This window comes from Limanda limanda, chromosome 2 (assembly GCF_963576545.1).
Source record: "Limanda limanda chromosome 2, fLimLim1.1, whole genome shotgun sequence".
Taxonomy (NCBI): Eukaryota; Metazoa; Chordata; class Actinopteri; order Pleuronectiformes; family Pleuronectidae; genus Limanda; species Limanda limanda.
Window position 1 is genome coordinate 4,929,609 of NC_083637.1, and position 19,741 is coordinate 4,949,349.

The following is a 19,741-nucleotide window of genomic DNA, read 5'->3' on the forward strand; positions in this document are numbered from 1 at the left end:
TTACTTAAAAAAACTACTGAACCGATTTCCACAAGATTTGGTGAAACGGTGGTAAAGGGCTCAAGGAAGAACTCCTTACATTTTCAGGCGGATCCAAACAAAGGGGTGGGTCAGGGAATTTTTTCACTATCGTGAGAGTATGTTTTGGGAGATTTTGTGTTGTAGTTACACAAAGTGTTGATCTGGAGCAGATCCTGGAACCACCAACCAAGACAACAGAAGAATCTGAAGAGGGTCACTACAAATAAGGTGATTTCACAAAACAGGAGAACGTTTGATGCACAGATAAACAAAAGTGTTACCAATAAAGGATTCTCCTGGTATATCAAGGCTAAAGACACAAATAACACAATGAGCCCAACGAGGGTTTGTTATGTGTTTTTATTGAACCTTCCTCAGAACATACAGGGTTTATCTTACGCAGCAGTTTGTACAGAATTGAACCGATGAGACTTTTATTGCATTGGTTGTATCAGCTGTGATTCTTTGGGATCTTTGGATCAGTTCAAAGCTTGGTGATAATATTAGGAAGCGATTTGGATTCAGTTTTATATTTTAATCAAATATTCAAATTAGTGTCTCTGGATTAAGATACAAATCAAGCAGAAGTAAGACTTTTATTCATATATATATTAAATTCTCGGGGCCCAAAAAATCTGAAAACTTTACATTTAAAAACACGAAGTTAACAATAATATAGCCGATGCACTTTAGCACAAGTACACAGACAACGTAAATAAATTAATACAATTATTATAAGAAGTATAATTTTGGAAATCGAATAAGATATAGTATCAAATAGAGCCGTACAGTTTTAGTAATTTTGCTTAGGTCTGCACCAAAGATCCCAATTAATGTAATGATTTATAATGATGTTGCCACGTATCAAGAAAACCACTGACGAGAAGCTCACTGGAGAATTATAGCTAAATAACCATAATAGTTAACAACAGCATAGAAACACAGTAAAGTTTACCTATTCCCATTTTATTTATAATGATATTATTACACACAGGTTTCCATTAAAGTTCTAATAGTGGAGTTGGGTTTTAAACGGATGATGAGCAGGCGTCTCTCTCTCTCTCTCTCTCTCTCTCCCTCTCTCTCTCTCCTGCCCTCACCCTTCACACAGTAGCTCTCTAACTTTCTGACTAACACCTACTTGATCCTAAGTGCGGCTGTGTGATCAGATCGTGTGCAGGCTTGTGTTTGCTGATGCAGGAAGCAGCAGGTGCAAAGCTGTGATAGAACATATAGTGAAGCACGCAAAGAGGAGTTAGTGAGACACACGGGAAAAAAGATATGAGGAGGACGAGCTCTTTTCTACTTAGACTCCATGTTAATAAACCTGGGGGCAGCTTACAGACGACATGGGGGGTTGTTATTGAGCGTTTTCTGGCTCCACCGCTGGGCTGCTGTCAGTCTGTGGGTCCACGGAGCTGTGGGCCGTGCTGTTCCACAGGGCGGCGTCCGACAGGGTCTCCAGGGAGGGGGCCGCGGTGTCGGCGTCGGTGGAGTTGGTCGTTGGGTCCAGTGGGATCTGCACGGTGGTGGGAGGATGGCCGGCGTCCGTGGGCAGGAGGGATGAGGAACTGGGAGGGAGGTCGGATGGGGTGAGAGCGGGAGGGTCGGACGGCGTTGGTGACGAGGAGTTGGCCGCCGTGAAGGAGGAGAAGTTGGAGGTGGGGAGTGCGGGGGAGTCGGAGAGTGTGTGAGGGAGAGGGTCGGAGGGAGGGAGGGTGGGCGAGTCGGTCAGAGTCGGACTGGGTGTGTGAGCGGGGGTCGGCTCCTTTGGATCCGTGCAAACTGGCTCGCCCTCGGCCACATACCACACCTCGTTGTGCCTGTTCAACAGCTTCAAGGGACTGGACACACACACACACACACACACACACACACACACCGACACAGACACACACACACACACAGACACACACACACACAGACACACACACACACACACACACACACACACACACACACACACACACACAGAAGAGTGAGGAAGATGAGGACATGAATGTGAAATAGTCATAACTGGGGCTGCAAAGGGGCGGAACATTTCCTGTAAATTTCTGGAAACTTTCTGGAAAATTTCAATGGGAAGTTAAGCTCGGGAATTTTGGGAATTCTGAAAAAAAAAAAAACTATGCAAATTAAACGCTGAGCAATAAAAACATCATTCAAAACTCTATTTTAAAGATGTATGGAATGCAGCACACGCTGCACGTTGAGTTTCAACCCTCCACTGTGCATTCTTCCATCACATGCACAGATAACTCCCAGCATGCTTCACTCTACAGCAGGGCTATTGAGGCCTGCTGTAGAGTGCAGGACTAGTCAGGTAAGTCCCCATGATATTACTGGGGAAAATATATTAGCATGCTTATTGAGGATTGTTCATCTGTTCATCTAGCCTATTTCCATTCATTTAACCATCAACAATTCTTTTACAGACGATTCCAATTGTTTGGCTAACTCTTTATATCTCTGGCATTGCATTAGTGTTTTTTTACAAACTTTTTCTCATCTTATTCTACAGAACAATGCCACGTGCACTATCTCATGTGTGGAGACATTTCACCCCATCCAATGTAGAAGGAAAGGCTGTGTACATTTACAAATACTGTGCAAAGACCTATGTTAAGAATGACACAACGATGCAGAAGCATATAGTCAAGTGCCTTAAGTTTCCTCAGGGCTCAAATCAGCCTATGACACAACAAAATGTTTATATTTATGTCTGTATATGACTAGGTAAATACAGTTAGTATAAATTATCCACAAAATTCCCTGTTAATTCCAGTTAATTCCAATGGAAAGTTTCCATTCTGAATATTCCCGGAATTTTGCAACCCTAGTCATAACTGATTCCCAAGGAAAGAGAGTAAAGATGAGGAAGGATGCAGTAACAACCTGTCGTAGCCGACTCCGTAGTGGTAGCTGTGGTTGTACGAGGCTCGGACCCTCTGCAGCTCTTTGGTCAGCATGTGGGAGTGAAGCCGGGAGGTGACCGACAGCATCCAGCCTCCGTAGCTCCTCACGTACACGTCCATCTCCGGCATCTCCGTGAAGTACAGCTGCCAGAGAAACACAGACAATCAGCAAACAACAAGCGTCACGTCGACAGAGAAATAAAACAAAACGAATAATCGTCCTCGTGCAGAATGTGAAGACAAGAAGACACAAAAACAGAAAATGTATAAACTATCAAACCATAAATATTGTAGGAAAGTATATAGACTTAGTGACTGAGAGATTTTTAAACTACAAATCAACCATATTTATCATGTGAAGTACAAGAGGTCTTAGAAACTTTAAGTTAACCGACACTTATTAAATTAAATAGACTAAATATTATTTGGGAGACTTATAAATATATATATTTTTTTATATAAAATATATATAGTTATAAAAAGAATTGTGTTATTGCTGTAATTAGAAAATAAAAATAAAATCAGTTGGAAAGATATATCTCAAGCTTATAGTAAAGATTGACCAAAGTAAAGTAATTTTCAAGTTTTTGTTTTTATATTACTTTGAACATTTTATTTACTTATGTATTGATTCAGCTTTGGTTCTTTATGTATCTTAAAAAAAAACATTTTCTTTTAACTTTGTAGAAGTGAATGAGGTTGTAATGTACTTATTATTAATTTAACATAGTAGTATTTGGGAAAACATTCTGTAATAATGAATCATTCACAGGAAGAAAATAAAACGTGATACTGGATAATAACTGGAGAAGACGAACGTTCCTGCACCGTGTCAGATGAATAAAACAGATTCAGCACAGAATATAGATTATGAAATCATGAAACAGCTCTGTGGCTTTAACGATGCATCATTATCTATTCCTGTTCTGCTGAGTGAGAGCAGCCGAGCAGGCAGAACTAAATACTGAGCTCTCATCAATGCTCTCCATCGATCGGCAAAGAAAAAACACCGGTCAGATTACACACTGCTAAAAGGAGGATGAAAGCATTTGACTCCTCATCCCTCCTCATCCCTCCTCATCCCTCCTCATCCCTTCTCATCCCTCCTCTTCCCCCCTCTTCCCTCCTCATCCCTCCTCATTCCCCTCATTCCTCCTCATCCCTCCTCATCCCTTCTCATCCCTCCTCTTCCCCCCTCTTCCCTCCTCATTCCTCCGCATTCCCCTCATCCCTCCTCATCCCTTCTCTTCCCTCCTCTTCCCTCCTCTTCCCTCCTCATTCCTCCTCATTCCCCTCATCCCTCCTCATCCCTCCTCTTCCCTCCTCTTCCCTCCTCTTCCCTCCGCATTCCCCTCATCCCTCCTCATCCCTTCTCTTCCCTCCTCATCCCTTCTCTTCCCTCCTCATTCCCCTCATCCCTCCTCATCCCCCCTCATCCCTTCTCTTCCCTCCTCATTCCTCCTCATCCCTTCTCTTCCCTCCTCATTCCCCTCATCCCTCCTCATCCCTTCTCTTCCCTCCTCTTCCCTCCTCATTCCTCTCATCCCTCCTCATTCCCCTCATCCCTCCTCATCCCTTCTCTTCCCTCCTCTTCCCTCCTCATTCCCCTCATCCCTCCTCATTCCCCTCATCCCTCCTCATCCCTTCTCTTCCCTCCTCTTCCCTCCTCTTCCCTCCTCATTCCTCCTCATTCCCCTCATCCCTCCTCATCCCTTCTCTTCCCTCCTCTTCCCTCCTCATTCCCCTCATCCCTCCTCATTCCTCCTCATCCCTCCTCATCCCTCCTCATCCCTCCTCTTCCCTCCTCATTCCTCCTCATCCCTCCTCATCCCCCCTCATCCCTTCTCTTCCCTCCTCATTCCTCCTCATCCCTTCTCTTCCCTCCTTATTCCCCTCATCCCTCCTCATCCCTTCTCTTCCCTCCTCTTCCCTCCTCATTCCTCTCATCCCTCCTCATTCCCCTCATCCCTCCTCATCCCTTCTCTTCCCTCCTCTTCCCTCCTCATTCCCCTCATCCCTCCTCATTCCCCTCATCCCTCCTCATCCCTTCTCTTCCCTCCTCTTCCCTCCTCTTCCCTCCTCATTCCTCCTCATTCCCCTCATCCATCCTCATCCCTTCTCTTCCCTCCTCTTCCCTCCTCATTCCCCTCATCCCTCCTCATTCCTCCTCATCCCTCCTCATCCCCCCTCATCCCTTCTCTTTCCTCCTCATTCCTCCTCATCCCTCCTCATCCCTTCTCGTCCCTCCTCTTCCCTCCTCTTCCCTCCTCATTCCTCCTCATTCCCCTCATCCCTCCTCATTCCTCCTCATTCCCCTCATCCCTTCTCTTCCCTCCTCATCCCTCCTCATTCCTCCTCATCCCTCCTCATTCCCCTCATCCCTCCTCATCCCTCCTCATCCGTCGGTAGCTCAGCTCACCTTGTCACAGGTGGGTGTGGGGGGTTTGTCCTGGTAGGCGGCCGGCAGTGGGAAGCTCAGCGTGTAGATCGCCGGCTCCCACATCCTGGTCTCTTCTGGGATCTTCACCAGGACGGGAGCAGTCATGTCCATCTGGACGCCTGTTAACACACATGAGACACACATGAGACACACACGAGACACACACATGAGACACACACACTCCACTCAGGCTGGTGTTCCTCTCCAGTGATGTTCTTACCTCCATCATTGGCTCCAGTGATGTACTGGAAGAGTCTCCTGAAAGCCATGGCTGCACCCACTCCCATGAAATACGCTTCGGCATCAGTGGACACCCAGCGTGTGGGGCTGTAGTGTCGCACCTTAACACACACACACACACACACAGACACACACACATGTTAAAGAGAGAACAGAGCTGTGTGAGAAGAGCTTGATGGACAGGTAACTGGTTCACTCACCTCATATTCATCTGTTTTGCAGACGAGCTCAAACTGGAGACATTCCTTTGACTCTGTGCAGAAGCTGTTGTTGCTGCTCGGCCTGTAACAGAGAGAGGATTCTGTATTTTAAATTCAGATCCATATTAGTGTCGGTTACAAAATTGTCAAACGCTGTTGAAGAAAGATCTTCTGTGCAGATGTTAGATGTAGATGGAGCCTCAGTTCTTACTTGAATGTACATGTATGTGTTTATTACAACATGGATCTGTTAGGAGAAGATTCTTGATCTAAGGCTCAAACCAAAAAGTACTTAAAAGTACAACAGAAGCATTTCAATATAATGAGTTATCCTTGTGAGATACAGACTCTCAAATAGGCAACAGCTAAAATAATTAAGCCACTTTAAAATGGTGCTGTATATATATACATTACATATTTTTCTAATATCATAACTACAAATTTTGTATCAAAATGTCTCATCCCTGTTCCAAAGAGCAACTTGTTGGGATTTTATCATAGAGAGGTACAAATGGCCAAAAGTCTGTGGACACACTTCAGTTTTTTTAACTGAAATGGGGAATTAAGTTTAAATTTTTTTTTTTAAATATCAACAAACATTGAAGTGTCATCAGCATATTTAATGACTGAAAACAGTTTTCAGATTTCAGCTTCGACCTTGGAACAACCACAGGTCTTTGTCCCGAAGGCTGGAGGCGCCACCTAGTGGCCAGAATGTCTTCAGCGATCACGTGAATAACGGGGATCATCTTACTTTGGGCTTTTCAGTATAAAATTCAGTATAAACTTCAGTATAAACTTCAGTATAAACTTCAGTATAAACTTACCCAACACTTCCTCCGGCCGAAGCCACGAGGGCCAGGAACACGAACACTGGGGTGAAAGTCCTGAGGAAGAACGAGAAATCACACATTTTCATTTAAACTGCTTAATCCAGTAACGTTTTTAAAATAATGAATGAGAAATGAGGCGATTGATGAACTGAAGCTCAGACAAATCGATTGAACACAAGGCAAAAATGTCACTTGTTATCTTTCCAGGTTTAAAATCTCAAAGCTCGACAGGAGGAAGCTCTCAAAGTTGGAAACAGTTTTACCTCTTTCCCTCACATCTGCAGAAGCTGTGGTTTGTTTGTGGTTTGTGAAATAATGACAAATTTGTCGTAACAAAATTAATAGAAACTGGCATTAAAACATTAAAAAACAGAGAAAATTTAAAGGTTATTAAGGAATAAGGAGCATGGCGAAAGCTTAATGTTTCCTTATTGAGTCCTGTGACAGACGTCAATCTGTGTTTAACCTGTATGTTTGTAACATATGTGTTTTTATATTGGCATATTGTCATCATCATTATGATTATTATATATATTATTATCATTATTGTGATTATTATTGGCTATATTATCTATATTATTATTAAGATTATCACTATCATTCTTATTAAAAGCCTTATTCTGTGATCAAATGCTTTACAATCTGAAGTTCTCTTTCTAAATAAAGGAACTATTAGAGGGTTTATTGTAGAAAGATAAGGATGTGAATTTTAAATCTAAATCTAAATGTTTCCTTATTGAGTCGAGTGATAGACGTTGGGATGAATCTGTGTTTAACCTGTATGTTTAGGTGTTTGAAAAATGGCATATTGTCATTATGATTATTATACCTATTATTTTGATTATTGTAATTATTATTATCTATATTATCATTACTAATATAACTATTATTATGATTATTACGATTATCATTCTTATTCTTATTAAAAGCCTTATTCTGTGATCAAATGCTTTAAAATCTGAAGTTATCTTGCTAAATAAGGAACTATTGGAGGGTTTATTGTAGAAAGATAAGGATGTTAATCTTTTAATGTGAGGAAACAGCTGCAGGAGACGAGCTGTGACCAGAACGAGCTTCAGAGTCTGAGTCGCTGCTGCAGACCTGAAACAGGACACGTCCTCCTGCTCAGAGGAGAGAGGAGACTCAGGCTCAGATCTGCTGCATCATCGTGTCTCCTCTCATCCAAAGGCGTTTTGAGGTCACGGAGGAACCGGGTGCACGGTCTCCTCTCACCCCCCAGATCAGAGCCTTCGAGACGGATTCACTCCAAACAAACACCCGGTTGAACCCCAGGACCGTGGAGGAGGAATCCAGGTGATTTATGACTGAATGAAATGCTCCAATCACCGGGACACGTTTCCCACAGAGTCTGTACACACAGTTTCATCTTTTGCATGTGGAACATTAACATTTAATAACCTCATGGGTCAAGATTCACATGCACGCGCACGATGGGGGTGAACGATGACGCAAAACAATGAACTTTATTGTCCGTGACGCTGCAGAAAAGTCGCAGCAGCTCTGATCTAAATATTTCTGCTATAAAGAAAATAATCATGCTACGTTTGTGATGTTAATTCAAAGCAGAAGAAATAAGCTGTGGTACTCACATGAGTGCAGGGAGGAAGAGGAGGAAGAGGAGGAGGAGGAGCGGGATGGAGACTGCAGTCTGCTCCGGGGCTCGGTTACTGCGGACTGCGGAGGAGAGAACAGGGGAGGGAGGGGCTGAGCCGGCACCAGCACTGACATCACCGACTGGACTGGACCATGTGAGAGAGTCTGGTGATGCTTACCTCTACAGATGTGCAGCACTGACATCACAGACTGGACTGAACCATGTGAATCAGCTCATACCTTTACAGATGTGCAGCACAGACACCACAGACTGGACTGGACCATGTGAAAGAGTCTGGTGATGCTTACTTTTACAGATGTGCAGCACTGACATCACAGACGGGACTGAACCATGTGAAACAGTCAGGTGATGCTTACCTGTACAGATGTGCAGCACAGACTGGACTGGACCATGTGAAAGAGGCTGGTGATGCTTAACTCTACAGATGTGCAGCACAGACTGGACTGGACCATGTGAAAGAGTCTGGTGATGTTTACCTTTACAGATGTGCAGCACTGACATCACCGACTGGACTGGACCATATGAATGAGTCTGGTGATGCTTACCTTTACAGATGTGCAGCACTGACACCACAGACTGGACTGGACCATGTGAAAGAGTCTGGTGATGCTTACTTTTACAGATGTGCAGCACTGACACCACCGACATGGACTGAACCATGTGAACCAGTCTGGTGATGCTTACTTTTACAGATGTGCACCACTGACTGGACTGGACCATATGAATGAGTCTGGTGATGCTTACCTTTACAGATGTGCAGCACTCTGACACCACAGACTGGACTGGACCATGTGAAAGAGTCTGATGATGTTTACTTTTACAGATGTGCAGCACTGACACCATCGACATGGACTGAACCATGTGAACCAGTCTGGTGATGCTTACTTTTACAGATGTGCAGCACTGACATCCCAGATCTGATTTTCCATCAGAGGAAGATGAAGATGAAGAGGTCCCAGGTTTAATTCTCTCCTCACGTGGTTCACTTGTAATCTGCACCACACCATGTACACACTATATACTCAATACAAGCTGTACTTTAAGTTATAATTGCAGGTGTACTATCTCTGTATTTGTAATTTTACTTGCTCGACATTTTCCAGAGTTCTTCAAAGATTAAAAAGTCTTTTCTCTGAGGATTTCCAGGTTGTTTGCATCACTTTAAGAAGCCTGTGGTTTAGTTTAATTATCAGTAGAGGGCAAAGCAGAGCTGCCAGCAATCAATGGTTTTAATTATCTATTGATCAACCACTTATTTTGTCAATAAATGCATGAGCTGTGTGGACTGTAGATTACCAGCATGAGAGGGACCCAATGTGACGTTAAATCCAAAACCTCATCATATTAAAATCACGTTGGAATAAAAGTTTTAAAGAAGTATTCTATTAGGAAAATTTACCTTGAATTTATTGAATTTATGCAATTTTTGCTTTAAGAATTAAATGGGATGATTTACCACTCATTCAAACTCTTCAATTAAATGTCATGTTGAACGACTTAACAATTAATCTAATACTTGTAGTTTAAAAAATATGCCCAAACATCTTAGTTTGGCCCATGTCTTATACATTAACACGGAGGAGGCCGGAGTTATGACCTACACCTGCAGCATGAGTAGTGATTGAGATGATTTGACTTCATTTTTGAGATCAGTCTATAATCTATGGTCGGACACAGTAACATCCATGAGACTCTTAACGATGCAGCACATACATCTACTCTAAACTCTTTACATAGTTACACTTCTGTCAATGGATGAAGCAAACTAAATATTAAATTATATGAAACACAACAGACCGGCTTCAGCTGAACTTTAAATATATGATTTTATGACCCTTTGACAATCTTCAGCTAATCATTTCCCCCCATTTCCAGTCTTTATGCTAAGCTAACTGCCAGCCGAGAGTTGATTCACATTTAATGCAAAGAAGTGGTATCAGTTTCAAGTGTCAGAGTGAATTCACAAATGCATTCAGGAGGTTAAATGAAAAAAGCTTCGAGACACACGTGCCAGTAACGGCTCGACTTGAGATCTTTCCAGAACACCAGCTTTATTGTGACAGTTCACACAAACAGCTTCCTGTACAAGCACAACACCTCCTCCTCCCATTTGGTTTGTTACGTCTCATCACCGGGAGCCTGGAGACACTGTGCAGCTCGCTCGCCCCTGTGCAGGAGTGAGTGAGGGAGTGTGGTTAAATCTCAGTAGTCTTTCATCGATTCCTCTAGTCCCCCCCCCCCCCGCCCCCAGGTCTGTTAAAAGGAATCAAAAACTCTCGTCTATAAAGCGTCTATGCAGTTCTTACCAAAGTGTTATGTGCCTGCTTTCGTATCAACAAATTATTTACACATGGCCACCTGCCCCCCCCCCTCCCTCCCTCCCAGGGCTGCACACGTTTTCTGATCTTTCACGAACCAATAAGTCGTCAATAATTAATAAAACAAGCTTCACATCAAGAGCAGAAAAAAAAAGAAGAAAGAAAAGAAGGGTAAAAACCAAAAGCAGATGAAATCAAAAGTGATCAGTTAGGTCCCCTCCCTGCCCAGATCGGCACAGACAGGAAATAAAACAAGGCTGTGGTTGAACAGAGGAAGGGCCGCTGCTCTGGTTGGTTAAGAAACTGATCCAAGGTCCACACGTCGAGTCGACCTCGACCACTAAAGCACTAATCTACAGCAGCGTCCACGTGACGGACTCGCACCTCGCCAGCAGAAACAATAATACTGAAACAGAACCTGTCAATATGCAAATAAGTCCATATATTGAAATATACAACATCTTACTTCAATATATATTTCAATATACAAATCAAATATATAAAAACGTAACACACTGTAGTGGGTGGTGGAGAAGCTGTGTAATAATCGATGGGACATTACTGAGTCCTGGATGCGTGAGGGAACACGATGTTTAACGATATACTGATTAGCCTGTGACCTGAGTTTCGGGCTATCGTCTCCAATAAGAATGGTCGTGTTCAAATCCTGCGTCGTCTCGCATTCACACACGTGACCTCACAGCACACACAAACAGGTAAAGTACCGTTTAAATAGCCAATACAAACACACCTGAAAGCAAGTCTCTCTCTAAAATGATAATTATCTTTGGGGAGTGATAGAGAAAGGGGGATTAGGAGAAGGGATACAGAGAGAAAGGCGAGAAAGAGAGATGGAAACAGTAAAGAACATCACAGCTCATTTCCATGTCTCCTCATGTGGCAGGAGCTCGTCGCCTCATGAAACCCGTCAGAGAGTTAAGTCTTTTTTTGTTTGTTTTGTATGATTTTTCTTTTTTTCTTTGCATAGCCAGACGGTGGACGCGTCTCCTCTCTGGAAGCACGGCCCCTCTGATTCTTTTTAAAAACTCTTGCCACACCGCAGGGGTTTCAAAGTGATAGCTGTCAGCGCGGGTGGAGCGCCTTGGTCCATGAGCATCCCGTCAAACCAGGCTGGCTCGGGGGGGGATGTGTTCTGTGGGTCCATCCAACAGATGCGGCGTCCCGCTCACAAGGTCGACTCCCTCTGGCGCTCGCGCCCGTTCGACGTCTTCTTCACGTTGGAAATCCCCTCCAGAGCCCCGGACTCAGTCACTCTGCACAGGGAGACAAGCCGAGAGCAGCGACCAGGGATGAGCGAGGACACTAGTATCTGTATCTGGTCAACCAGCGATATGATCAGTACTAGGACTTAAACCGGAAGTGGGCGTGGCTTAGACCGGAAGTCAGTGATTTAAGCCTGACATGGATACGGGTCTATTAACAGAACAACCTGAGAATTGAGCTTCAGATCAAGTTTTGGATCAAAATAGTAAGATACAACATTCAGAACGAGTTTTTAGAAACTTCAGTGAATCAATGAAGACAGCACATGCAGTATTAAGAAGTATTAAGTAAAATGCAGGAATTCAAATTTTTCACAAAAAGCTTATAAGGATGATAAAAAGCAACGTTTGACAAAGTGCAGCTAAAACAGGCTTTGCAATATAAATCATGATGCATATGAAGCATGTGACTTATTAATCATTAAATGTTAAACTGGACAGAGGGAAGAAAGGGAAAAGACGAAACATCAGATCTATGAGGAGCATTAAGAAGAGTAATGTTACTCAAAATGAATATTTGATAAACATAAATGTTGTATTTCTGTCGTGTCTTCCACGTCTTTTTGATTGTTCGACTTCTGACTCGTCATCTTGTTCTGTAATGGTCTTGTGACACCTGAATTGCTCCAACTTCTAATACTCAACAAGGTCAAGGTTCATTTGTGTTTGCTGGTTTACTGGAAATTCTGTTAAAACATTTGGATGGAAACCTGGTTACTTCTGCATTCAGACAGCTACAGATTAAAAGGAGGGACAGAGGAAGAATAGGAGTTCACAGGATGAAGTGGAGGGAAGGACTCGTGCAGACGTGTGCACTTACACTTCATCCACCTCGTTGTCCTCCTCGTCCTGGGGAAGCTGCAGGTACGGGTTGTTGGACGCCGGTCGGAACTTGTAGCCCGTCAACACAAAGAAGATCAGAGTGGACACTTCTACCAGAAACTGGAGAAACACAGGAGAGTGGGTGTTTAATGACAGATGGTAGGAATGTTATATAAGATGTGTGAGCCAGTATCAAAAAGATTAACACTGCTCACAGTCCGAGTATAGCTGCCAATTTTTTTATCAGAATTAAAAAGCTTCTACACAACAAACATGCAGGTGAACTTCATATAACTGGAGTCAGACACAAATCTCTGTCAGTGTGTATATAAATAAAAGGTTTGTGTGTCCTGCCGCATTTTCTACTTCCACTAACGCTGATATCCAATCAGATCTCTGAGGAGAGAATAATGTCAATGATCATTTAATGAGCATGTCACATGTTTGCAGTCATGGAACTGGGACACACACCCACAAGTGTCAACCAACCGTCACCCTGTGGTTTGTGAATTTGTGTTTTGAAGCCTCAACTTTGTTACTCTGTCTAACCACACTCAGAAATCAACATGTGACCAATGCACAAATCAACCACAGAAACAAACAGACAGCTTGAAGCATTTAGGAGCCTGATAGCAGCTTAAAGTCTAATAAAGTAATAAAATCAGTTTCATAGTAGATGATTGTCTCACCTCGTAGCACCACTGCCACTGGAAGGGCATGGTGACCTTGAGCAGAATGGCTATGATCCTCGTGAAGTAGATGTAACACACGATCTGAAAAGAAGAGATCAGGGTTTTCAGAAACTGTAAATAGTTCGTTGTCTAAAGCTTAAAACCAATATAACCTGGATCTAAACTGAATTCTTTCTTTTATCTGCAACAACACACAAAAAGCTTCAGTATTCAGTATAGTACACAACAAGTGTCAGCTTATGGTGTTTGTTGGCAGTTGTTTGACAGATGATGAACGGATGTGGGGAGGGTGGAAGACAGAATTAAAACACCGCCGTGTGGAACTTCCTCTTACCATCACATAGTAATGCCGGAAGAGCTTGAGCTTCTCCAAATTCATGGCAGCTGAAAAAGAAGGGAAAGAAGTAAATGACCAGCTCGACATAAAACCTGATGACTGATGACGATCGAGTCTCGTACCTTTGCCATCGATGCTGGAAGCTTCCTGGAGATGACGGATCGACCTGGAAAGACAAATATTTTGGATGTTTACTGAGGTTCATGTCTGAAAACGGTTGCCATGGAAACAGACAGATGCTTGTACACTCATCTCAAAAATAGTCAATGGACTTTTACAAGGGAAACTGATACCAACTAGATGAACCATGCACACACACACTGACCAGACAACGGGGAAGAGAATGGCTCCACAGCAGATGAGGTCCACAAGGAAGAGGATCTCCTTCCACAGGTAGTATTCACTGGAGCCTTCCTCCGTGGACTCGATGATGATGTAGGCAACGTTAGCCAGAACCTGGAGGACGACAGGAGAGTCGGTCACTGAGACAAACCCTCTGAATGTTACACAACTCCACACAGCTACTGTCTCTCAAGCACACGCACCTGCAGGGGGATGACGATCATGAAGATCTTCTTCTCCTTGTCGGACAGGATGTATTTCACGAAGGCCCAGCCGGTGCCGATCAGAGCCAGGGTGATGAAGAGGAGAGCCCCCTTGAGCCTGGAGACACAGCGATGGGGTCAGTGGTTAGATCTGTTCAACAAAAAGACTTCCCTTCACACCCTGGAGAGAGTGTACTTACAGATGTGTGATGTAATACATGACGGCCCAGCCTTCGATTGGATGCCCCTCGGTGTTGATGAAGTAAAAGTTGATCTGAGACATGAGGAGAGAAGCGTTTTACAAACAGACTCCTGATCAGCAGTTCAACGAGCAGTTCAAGACAGTATAAACAAATGTCACAATATAAACAATGAGAATAACGACACAAGAGAAGAGAGAGTTACTCACACTGTGGAAAACCAGTGACGTGGCCTTGGTGAAGGCCAGTGCTGCCATCAGCCAGTGGATCTTAAACACGCTGTACCTGTAAATATGTAAACAACCACACAAAATAATGACGTTCTGATACCAGCATCCAAAACACATACAGGATTAGTATCATACACAGGGTTCATACACATTTTGACCAATGGATTTCCATGACTTTTCCATGACTTTTCCATGACTTTAAACCAAATTTCCATGACCGAACATTTCGTGAAATCTCGGTGTATACGCGAAAAAGTGACAAAATGTAGTATTCAAACTAACAATGAGAATTCCAAGGCATACAGTGTACCTTAAATTACACAAACCCAAGTATGCCTGCTTATATTTTGAGCATATTTCTTTAAAAATATATGAATTATTTAAAACTCAGCGTAAATGAACTAGGGATGGGCATTCGATTAAATTGTCTTAATCGATCGTCGGAAGAATTAACGATCGATTTTTCGATTAATCATTCATATTTTTATATTAAAATTCACTATTTATAGCCTATATTAAAATGCAGTGAAAATAGAAAAAACAGCGTGTTTCCTCATTGAGATCTTTATTACAAGATGAACAACTCTTGTGGCAGTTAAACGGGATCCGTTCAATGTTACACTTGAAAATATGCGCTGCTGTAATCTTGAGCCCCGAGAGAGAGCAGCTAGCCGCTGAGAGCTAGCTCGATCTGACGGCTCTCGACCTCTCAGTCCGGTCGTTGTAACGCCCTCACTCCCGGAACCCCTCACCCAGACCCGGGTCTGTCCGGGTTACCCTCCGCGTGGACTGAGGGTCCGTGTGCGGACATGAAGCCGAGCCGCGGAGGCTTAACTCCGGGCTGCTTCCTCCAGCTGCTAACAGACACGCTGTGCTGCGTTCAGGGCAACTCGGATATTCCGACCTCCTGCCACATAGCGAACATGCAATAGTTTATTGATGAAAAAATGTCATCAATAAAATTCTTAATGATCAATTAATCAATAGTCGAGTAATTATGCCCATCCCTAAAACGAACGACATGAAAATAAGAATAGAACAAATTTCCATGACTTTTCCAAAACTTTTGGGAGATTATTTTTTTCCATGACTTTTCCAGGCCTGGAAAAACACATTTTAAAATTCCATGACTTTTCCAGGTTTTCCATGACCGTACGAACCCTGCATACAGTTGTAAGTGTTTTTTTTTAACTGGCATTGGCCGACACGCAAAGTAGCAGGTATCAGAATCTGCATTTGAACATCTCTTCAGTAGATGCAAAAACACGACTGTAAACAGCCTGACCACAGAGGCCGCAGAGTGCTGTGGTAACTGTAAATGAGGAAGTTGCAAGATCCTGTGACACTGAACTCATGTCAGCTGTGTGTACCTGTGCTTCATGAGCGTGTACACCCAGACCAAGGCAGCGGTGAAGAACACTCCAGCCATACAGATGTACAGACGGGACAAGGGGATCTCTGCTGCAGACAGGTAGCCGCCGAGGTTCTTCTCCTTCACTTCCACCTGGAGACGAAACACAAGTCACGTTAAAACACGTGCACAGACGTGGCAAAACACCCCCCCCGACTTCAACACACTCCACTTACAGTGAATGAGTAGGGCAGTTTGAACCCAGGCATCTTGTTCTGGCAGTAGTGGAACTTGAGGCTGTAGAGCCCCTGCGCCAGCGGGCCGATCACCATGTGGAACTGTGGAGGAGGGACGGAGACTTTCACACAACCGCAGAGCAGATACCATCTCTCTTCTCATCATTAGGAAGGTTGTACTCACACTGAAGTTATAGGAGCCGTTGATTTTGTCCAAAGCTAAAGTCAGGAGCTTGGTCTTCCCCAGCTGAAACAAACACACAAGATTAGACGTTGATTTCATGAAGCGATCACACACTCAAACAGAAACACAAACATTTCTCACATCGACTCCATTGTCTTCCTCTTTTGGAGCTTCTTCTGGTGCTTTCAAGTCTGTTTGCTCTGCCTTCTCCTGATCCGCAGCCTTGTCCATTTTGTCCTGGGCTGTCTTGTCATCTTGTGTCTTTGCAGGTACAGCTGGTTTATCTGCAGTTTCCTTTGGTTTATCCGCAATTTCCTCTGCAGTTTCCTCTGGTTTCGCTGCAGCTTCAGCTGGTTTCTCTGCAGTTTTCTCTGGTTTCACTGCAGGTACAGGTGGTTCAGGAGCCTGCCTGATCTTCCTCGGACCTACCGGACATTAAATGTTCAAAGTACAGTTGGTATAAATGTATTCTCTCATTCATTGCGGTGGGATGTGGCTGCAACAGGAGGTTAAAAGGTGTAAAGTATGACCGACACTGACCTTTAGGCTCTTGAGGCTTTAGCCTGGCTGTCAAGATGTTGTCTTGGTCACCTACAACTTTCACTGTGACACTACACAAACACACAACACACACATAAGACATTCAACAATCACATTAGGGAGTCAGTGCACTGAGAGAAACATTTCTGAATACCGGTGCTAAATCATAAGAAGTTTTTAGACATGAATGTGAAGAATTCAGGAGGACATTATCCGGGTCAGACACGTTCACAACAGAACACTAGAGTTAGTCGTGGAGACTTTGTGGAGCAGGAGGCAGGAAATAAGGTTTAATTCTGCTGTGGAAATCATTATCATCATTTGCTTTCTCACAAACAGCTTGTATCTGAGAGTATCTTCACAAACCTGAGGGTGTGGATATTGATGAGGAAAAGAATAAGAGGCTCATCAGTATTGGGCAAATCCTCTGTAGTGAGCGAGCATCTCTCCGTCTCCTCTTGCTGTAGAAAAAATTAACAAATTAAAAGCGCAACACACGGCAGACATTGTCTTTGAAAGCAAAAATTGCACGACTAAGAGGAACCACTGGTTTTAGTTATCTGGAATGAACTGGATGTACTCACTGTGTAGGACAGGACTCCATTCACACGGGACCTGGAGAGGGTGAAGCCCACCTAAACACAGCGTGATAGATGTGATCAGTCATGATTATCAGTAAACATATTGTATAATTCACTCTGTGTCATTCATCTTATGGTCAAATCGGAATTAGACTCAAAATACCATCAAGAGTTAGAAAAGATGAATTACTGCACCAATCCAACATCCACTAAGGGACTGACTGACGAATCTATTCAACAGCATATTCAGTCTTACACTAACTCATAAGGATCCTGTGGGATTTTTTAAATGATACAAATTATAGTTTCTAAATTTGTTTCCCTTACTGTCAAAATACCTCACGAAAGTCTCAAAATCAATGTTCAAATTAGAATATAGACAGAGAATAATTCATGGGATCTTGTTCTGTTATCTACTGACCACTGTGCCGATGGAGGGGGGGGGGGGGGTGGACGTGTAACTAATGGGCTAAAAACATGGTGTAAATAACACTGTTTCCAGTTGGATTTGAATGTCAGGGCTTACTGACACTTGGATGTTCTTTGTTGTTGGTTGTAACTGTTGCCACTATATTACCTTAATATGTTGTAATATGTAGATTTTGTATTTGTATATAGCATTATTGTGTAATCAGAGGTAAGACTTTTATTTTGACGCCTCCGCTGAGCTGCTTGTGAGAGGTAGAAACACAGAGAAGCAAGCAGAGGTAGTTACACACGTGTCTAAGAGTTTGTAGAAGATAAGAAGATTCCTTTTCAGAGCATGCAGCCAACGAGGTATTTTGTCTGTTTGTTATTTACTTTAACCTTGATTGTAATTGTTGATACTGTGTTTGCTAACTAGCTAATGTTGGATGTTATGTCTTTGATATCGTTATGGCTTGATGTGGAGAACAAGACTTCATTAAAGACCCGTAGAGGAAGCCATTTGCTGTCTGACTGTGCTTGGGTGGGAGTCACATTGGTTTTCTACGTTTGAAGAATCGTTCACCAGGTAATTGAATTGTTTTGGATGTGGCTGCAACCCTGTTCACCCCAAAAAGTGTTTGTTGGACCCTCCATGTGCACAGTGTAGTGTTCAGCTCAATGGAGGAGATGTGATAACACGTTTCACCCCCAAAAAACACCTGATTTGAACACGCAATGGTGAAGTGAACTCTTCTACACACACACAGACACACACTCCTTACCGGGTGGGTGCTGAAGTTCACCAGCTGCTCGTTGGAGAGGCGCAGGGAAATCAGGTTCACGTCCAGGGTCCCGTTGGCGAAGAAGCCGAAGTTGTTGAGGTCGATGGTGGAACGACTTTCATTCTGCACAGAGGAGCCGGAATGGAGGATTAACACAGGAAGAGCTGAGGCACAACATGTCCAGTTTCTCAACACGGAACCAGATCCTTCTCCCCGTCATTCACACGACTCCCTTCTCCCATCTCCTCCCTTCTGATTCGGTTCTACACATCACGATGCAGCTAATTCCAGCTAATAAGAACCACTACGACCCAGCTAGCTCCCCTCCTCCGCGTTAGCCTCCGGAGCTAACCCCGACCTAGCTCCAGTCCTACACCGCCTGTCCCCTCGACTTACCCGGAGGGATAGCCTGTGTATCCTCGCGGTGCATCCAGCCAGCAGCAGCAGGAGGAGAAGCCCGGCCACCGCACATCCTCTCCGGGCCGCGGCCATCACCACCACCGCCGGGGGCACTGCCTGCTAACGGTACACCTGAGGCTAATGCTAAAGCTAATGCTAGCGACGGTTCCTCCTGTTCCAGATGGCGGACGAGCGAGCTGGTGTTAGCGGCCTCGAAGGCAGCCTGGGCGTAGGGGTCGTGTCACGGAGGTTCACCGGCTCCCGGGTCGGTTACTGGACCGGTCGGTTAATGTCGTGTTTCCCGGTTCCTCCGTGTTTGCATCGCAGGGGAAACAGCCACAGCTAACCGCTAGCTCCGAGGGGGCGCTAGCTCACTTCCGGGTCTGTGATCACAGAACAACACACAGAGCAAAGGAGCGGACAGACACGTCACAGGCCGCTAGCTGACGTCACTGCCACGGAGTCAAAAGTTATAGTTATGTATTCATTTATTATTTAATTGGAAAATACATCCTTATCCCAACAATACTTTTTCATAAAAAACATAG

The 19,741-nt window shown here is 43.8% G+C and overlaps 2 protein-coding genes across 3 annotated transcripts; both read right to left on the reverse strand.

The window, feature by feature from the left end:
- Nucleotides 1-1,381: 1,381 nt before the first annotated feature.
- On the reverse strand, nt 1,382-8,945 carry soul5l (heme-binding protein soul5, like). Its single transcript, XM_061082899.1, has 8 exons — nt 8,831-8,945; nt 8,260-8,344; nt 6,644-6,703; nt 5,817-5,898; nt 5,597-5,717; nt 5,356-5,495; nt 2,917-3,080; nt 1,382-1,865 (listed from the first exon to the last, which is right to left on the reverse strand). Exons 1-8 carry the CDS (start codon nt 8,943-8,945, stop codon nt 1,382-1,384), a joined length of 1,251 nt encoding a protein of 416 aa, XP_060938882.1.
- Nucleotides 8,946-10,664: 1,719 nt separating this feature from the next.
- LOC133026510 (protein GPR108) lies at nt 10,665-16,812 on the reverse strand. Of its 2 annotated transcripts, XM_061093415.1 has the most exons (13): nt 16,625-16,812; nt 16,484-16,546; nt 16,300-16,401; nt 16,083-16,216; nt 14,692-14,767; nt 14,483-14,556; nt 14,283-14,400; nt 14,063-14,193; nt 13,860-13,903; nt 13,735-13,784; nt 13,398-13,481; nt 12,707-12,828; nt 10,665-11,877 (listed from the first exon to the last, which is right to left on the reverse strand). In XM_061093415.1, the coding sequence occupies exons 1-13, from the start codon at nt 16,712-16,714 to the stop codon at nt 11,790-11,792; spliced, it is 1,176 nt and encodes a 391-aa protein (XP_060949398.1). In that variant the 5' UTR covers nt 16,715-16,812; the 3' UTR covers nt 10,665-11,789. The 2 variants fall into 2 exon arrangements, with proteins under 2 accessions (XP_060949398.1, XP_060949390.1); XM_061093407.1 differs by having other exon boundaries at nt 13,735-13,903.
- Between the last annotated feature and the right edge of the window lie 2,929 nt (nt 16,813-19,741).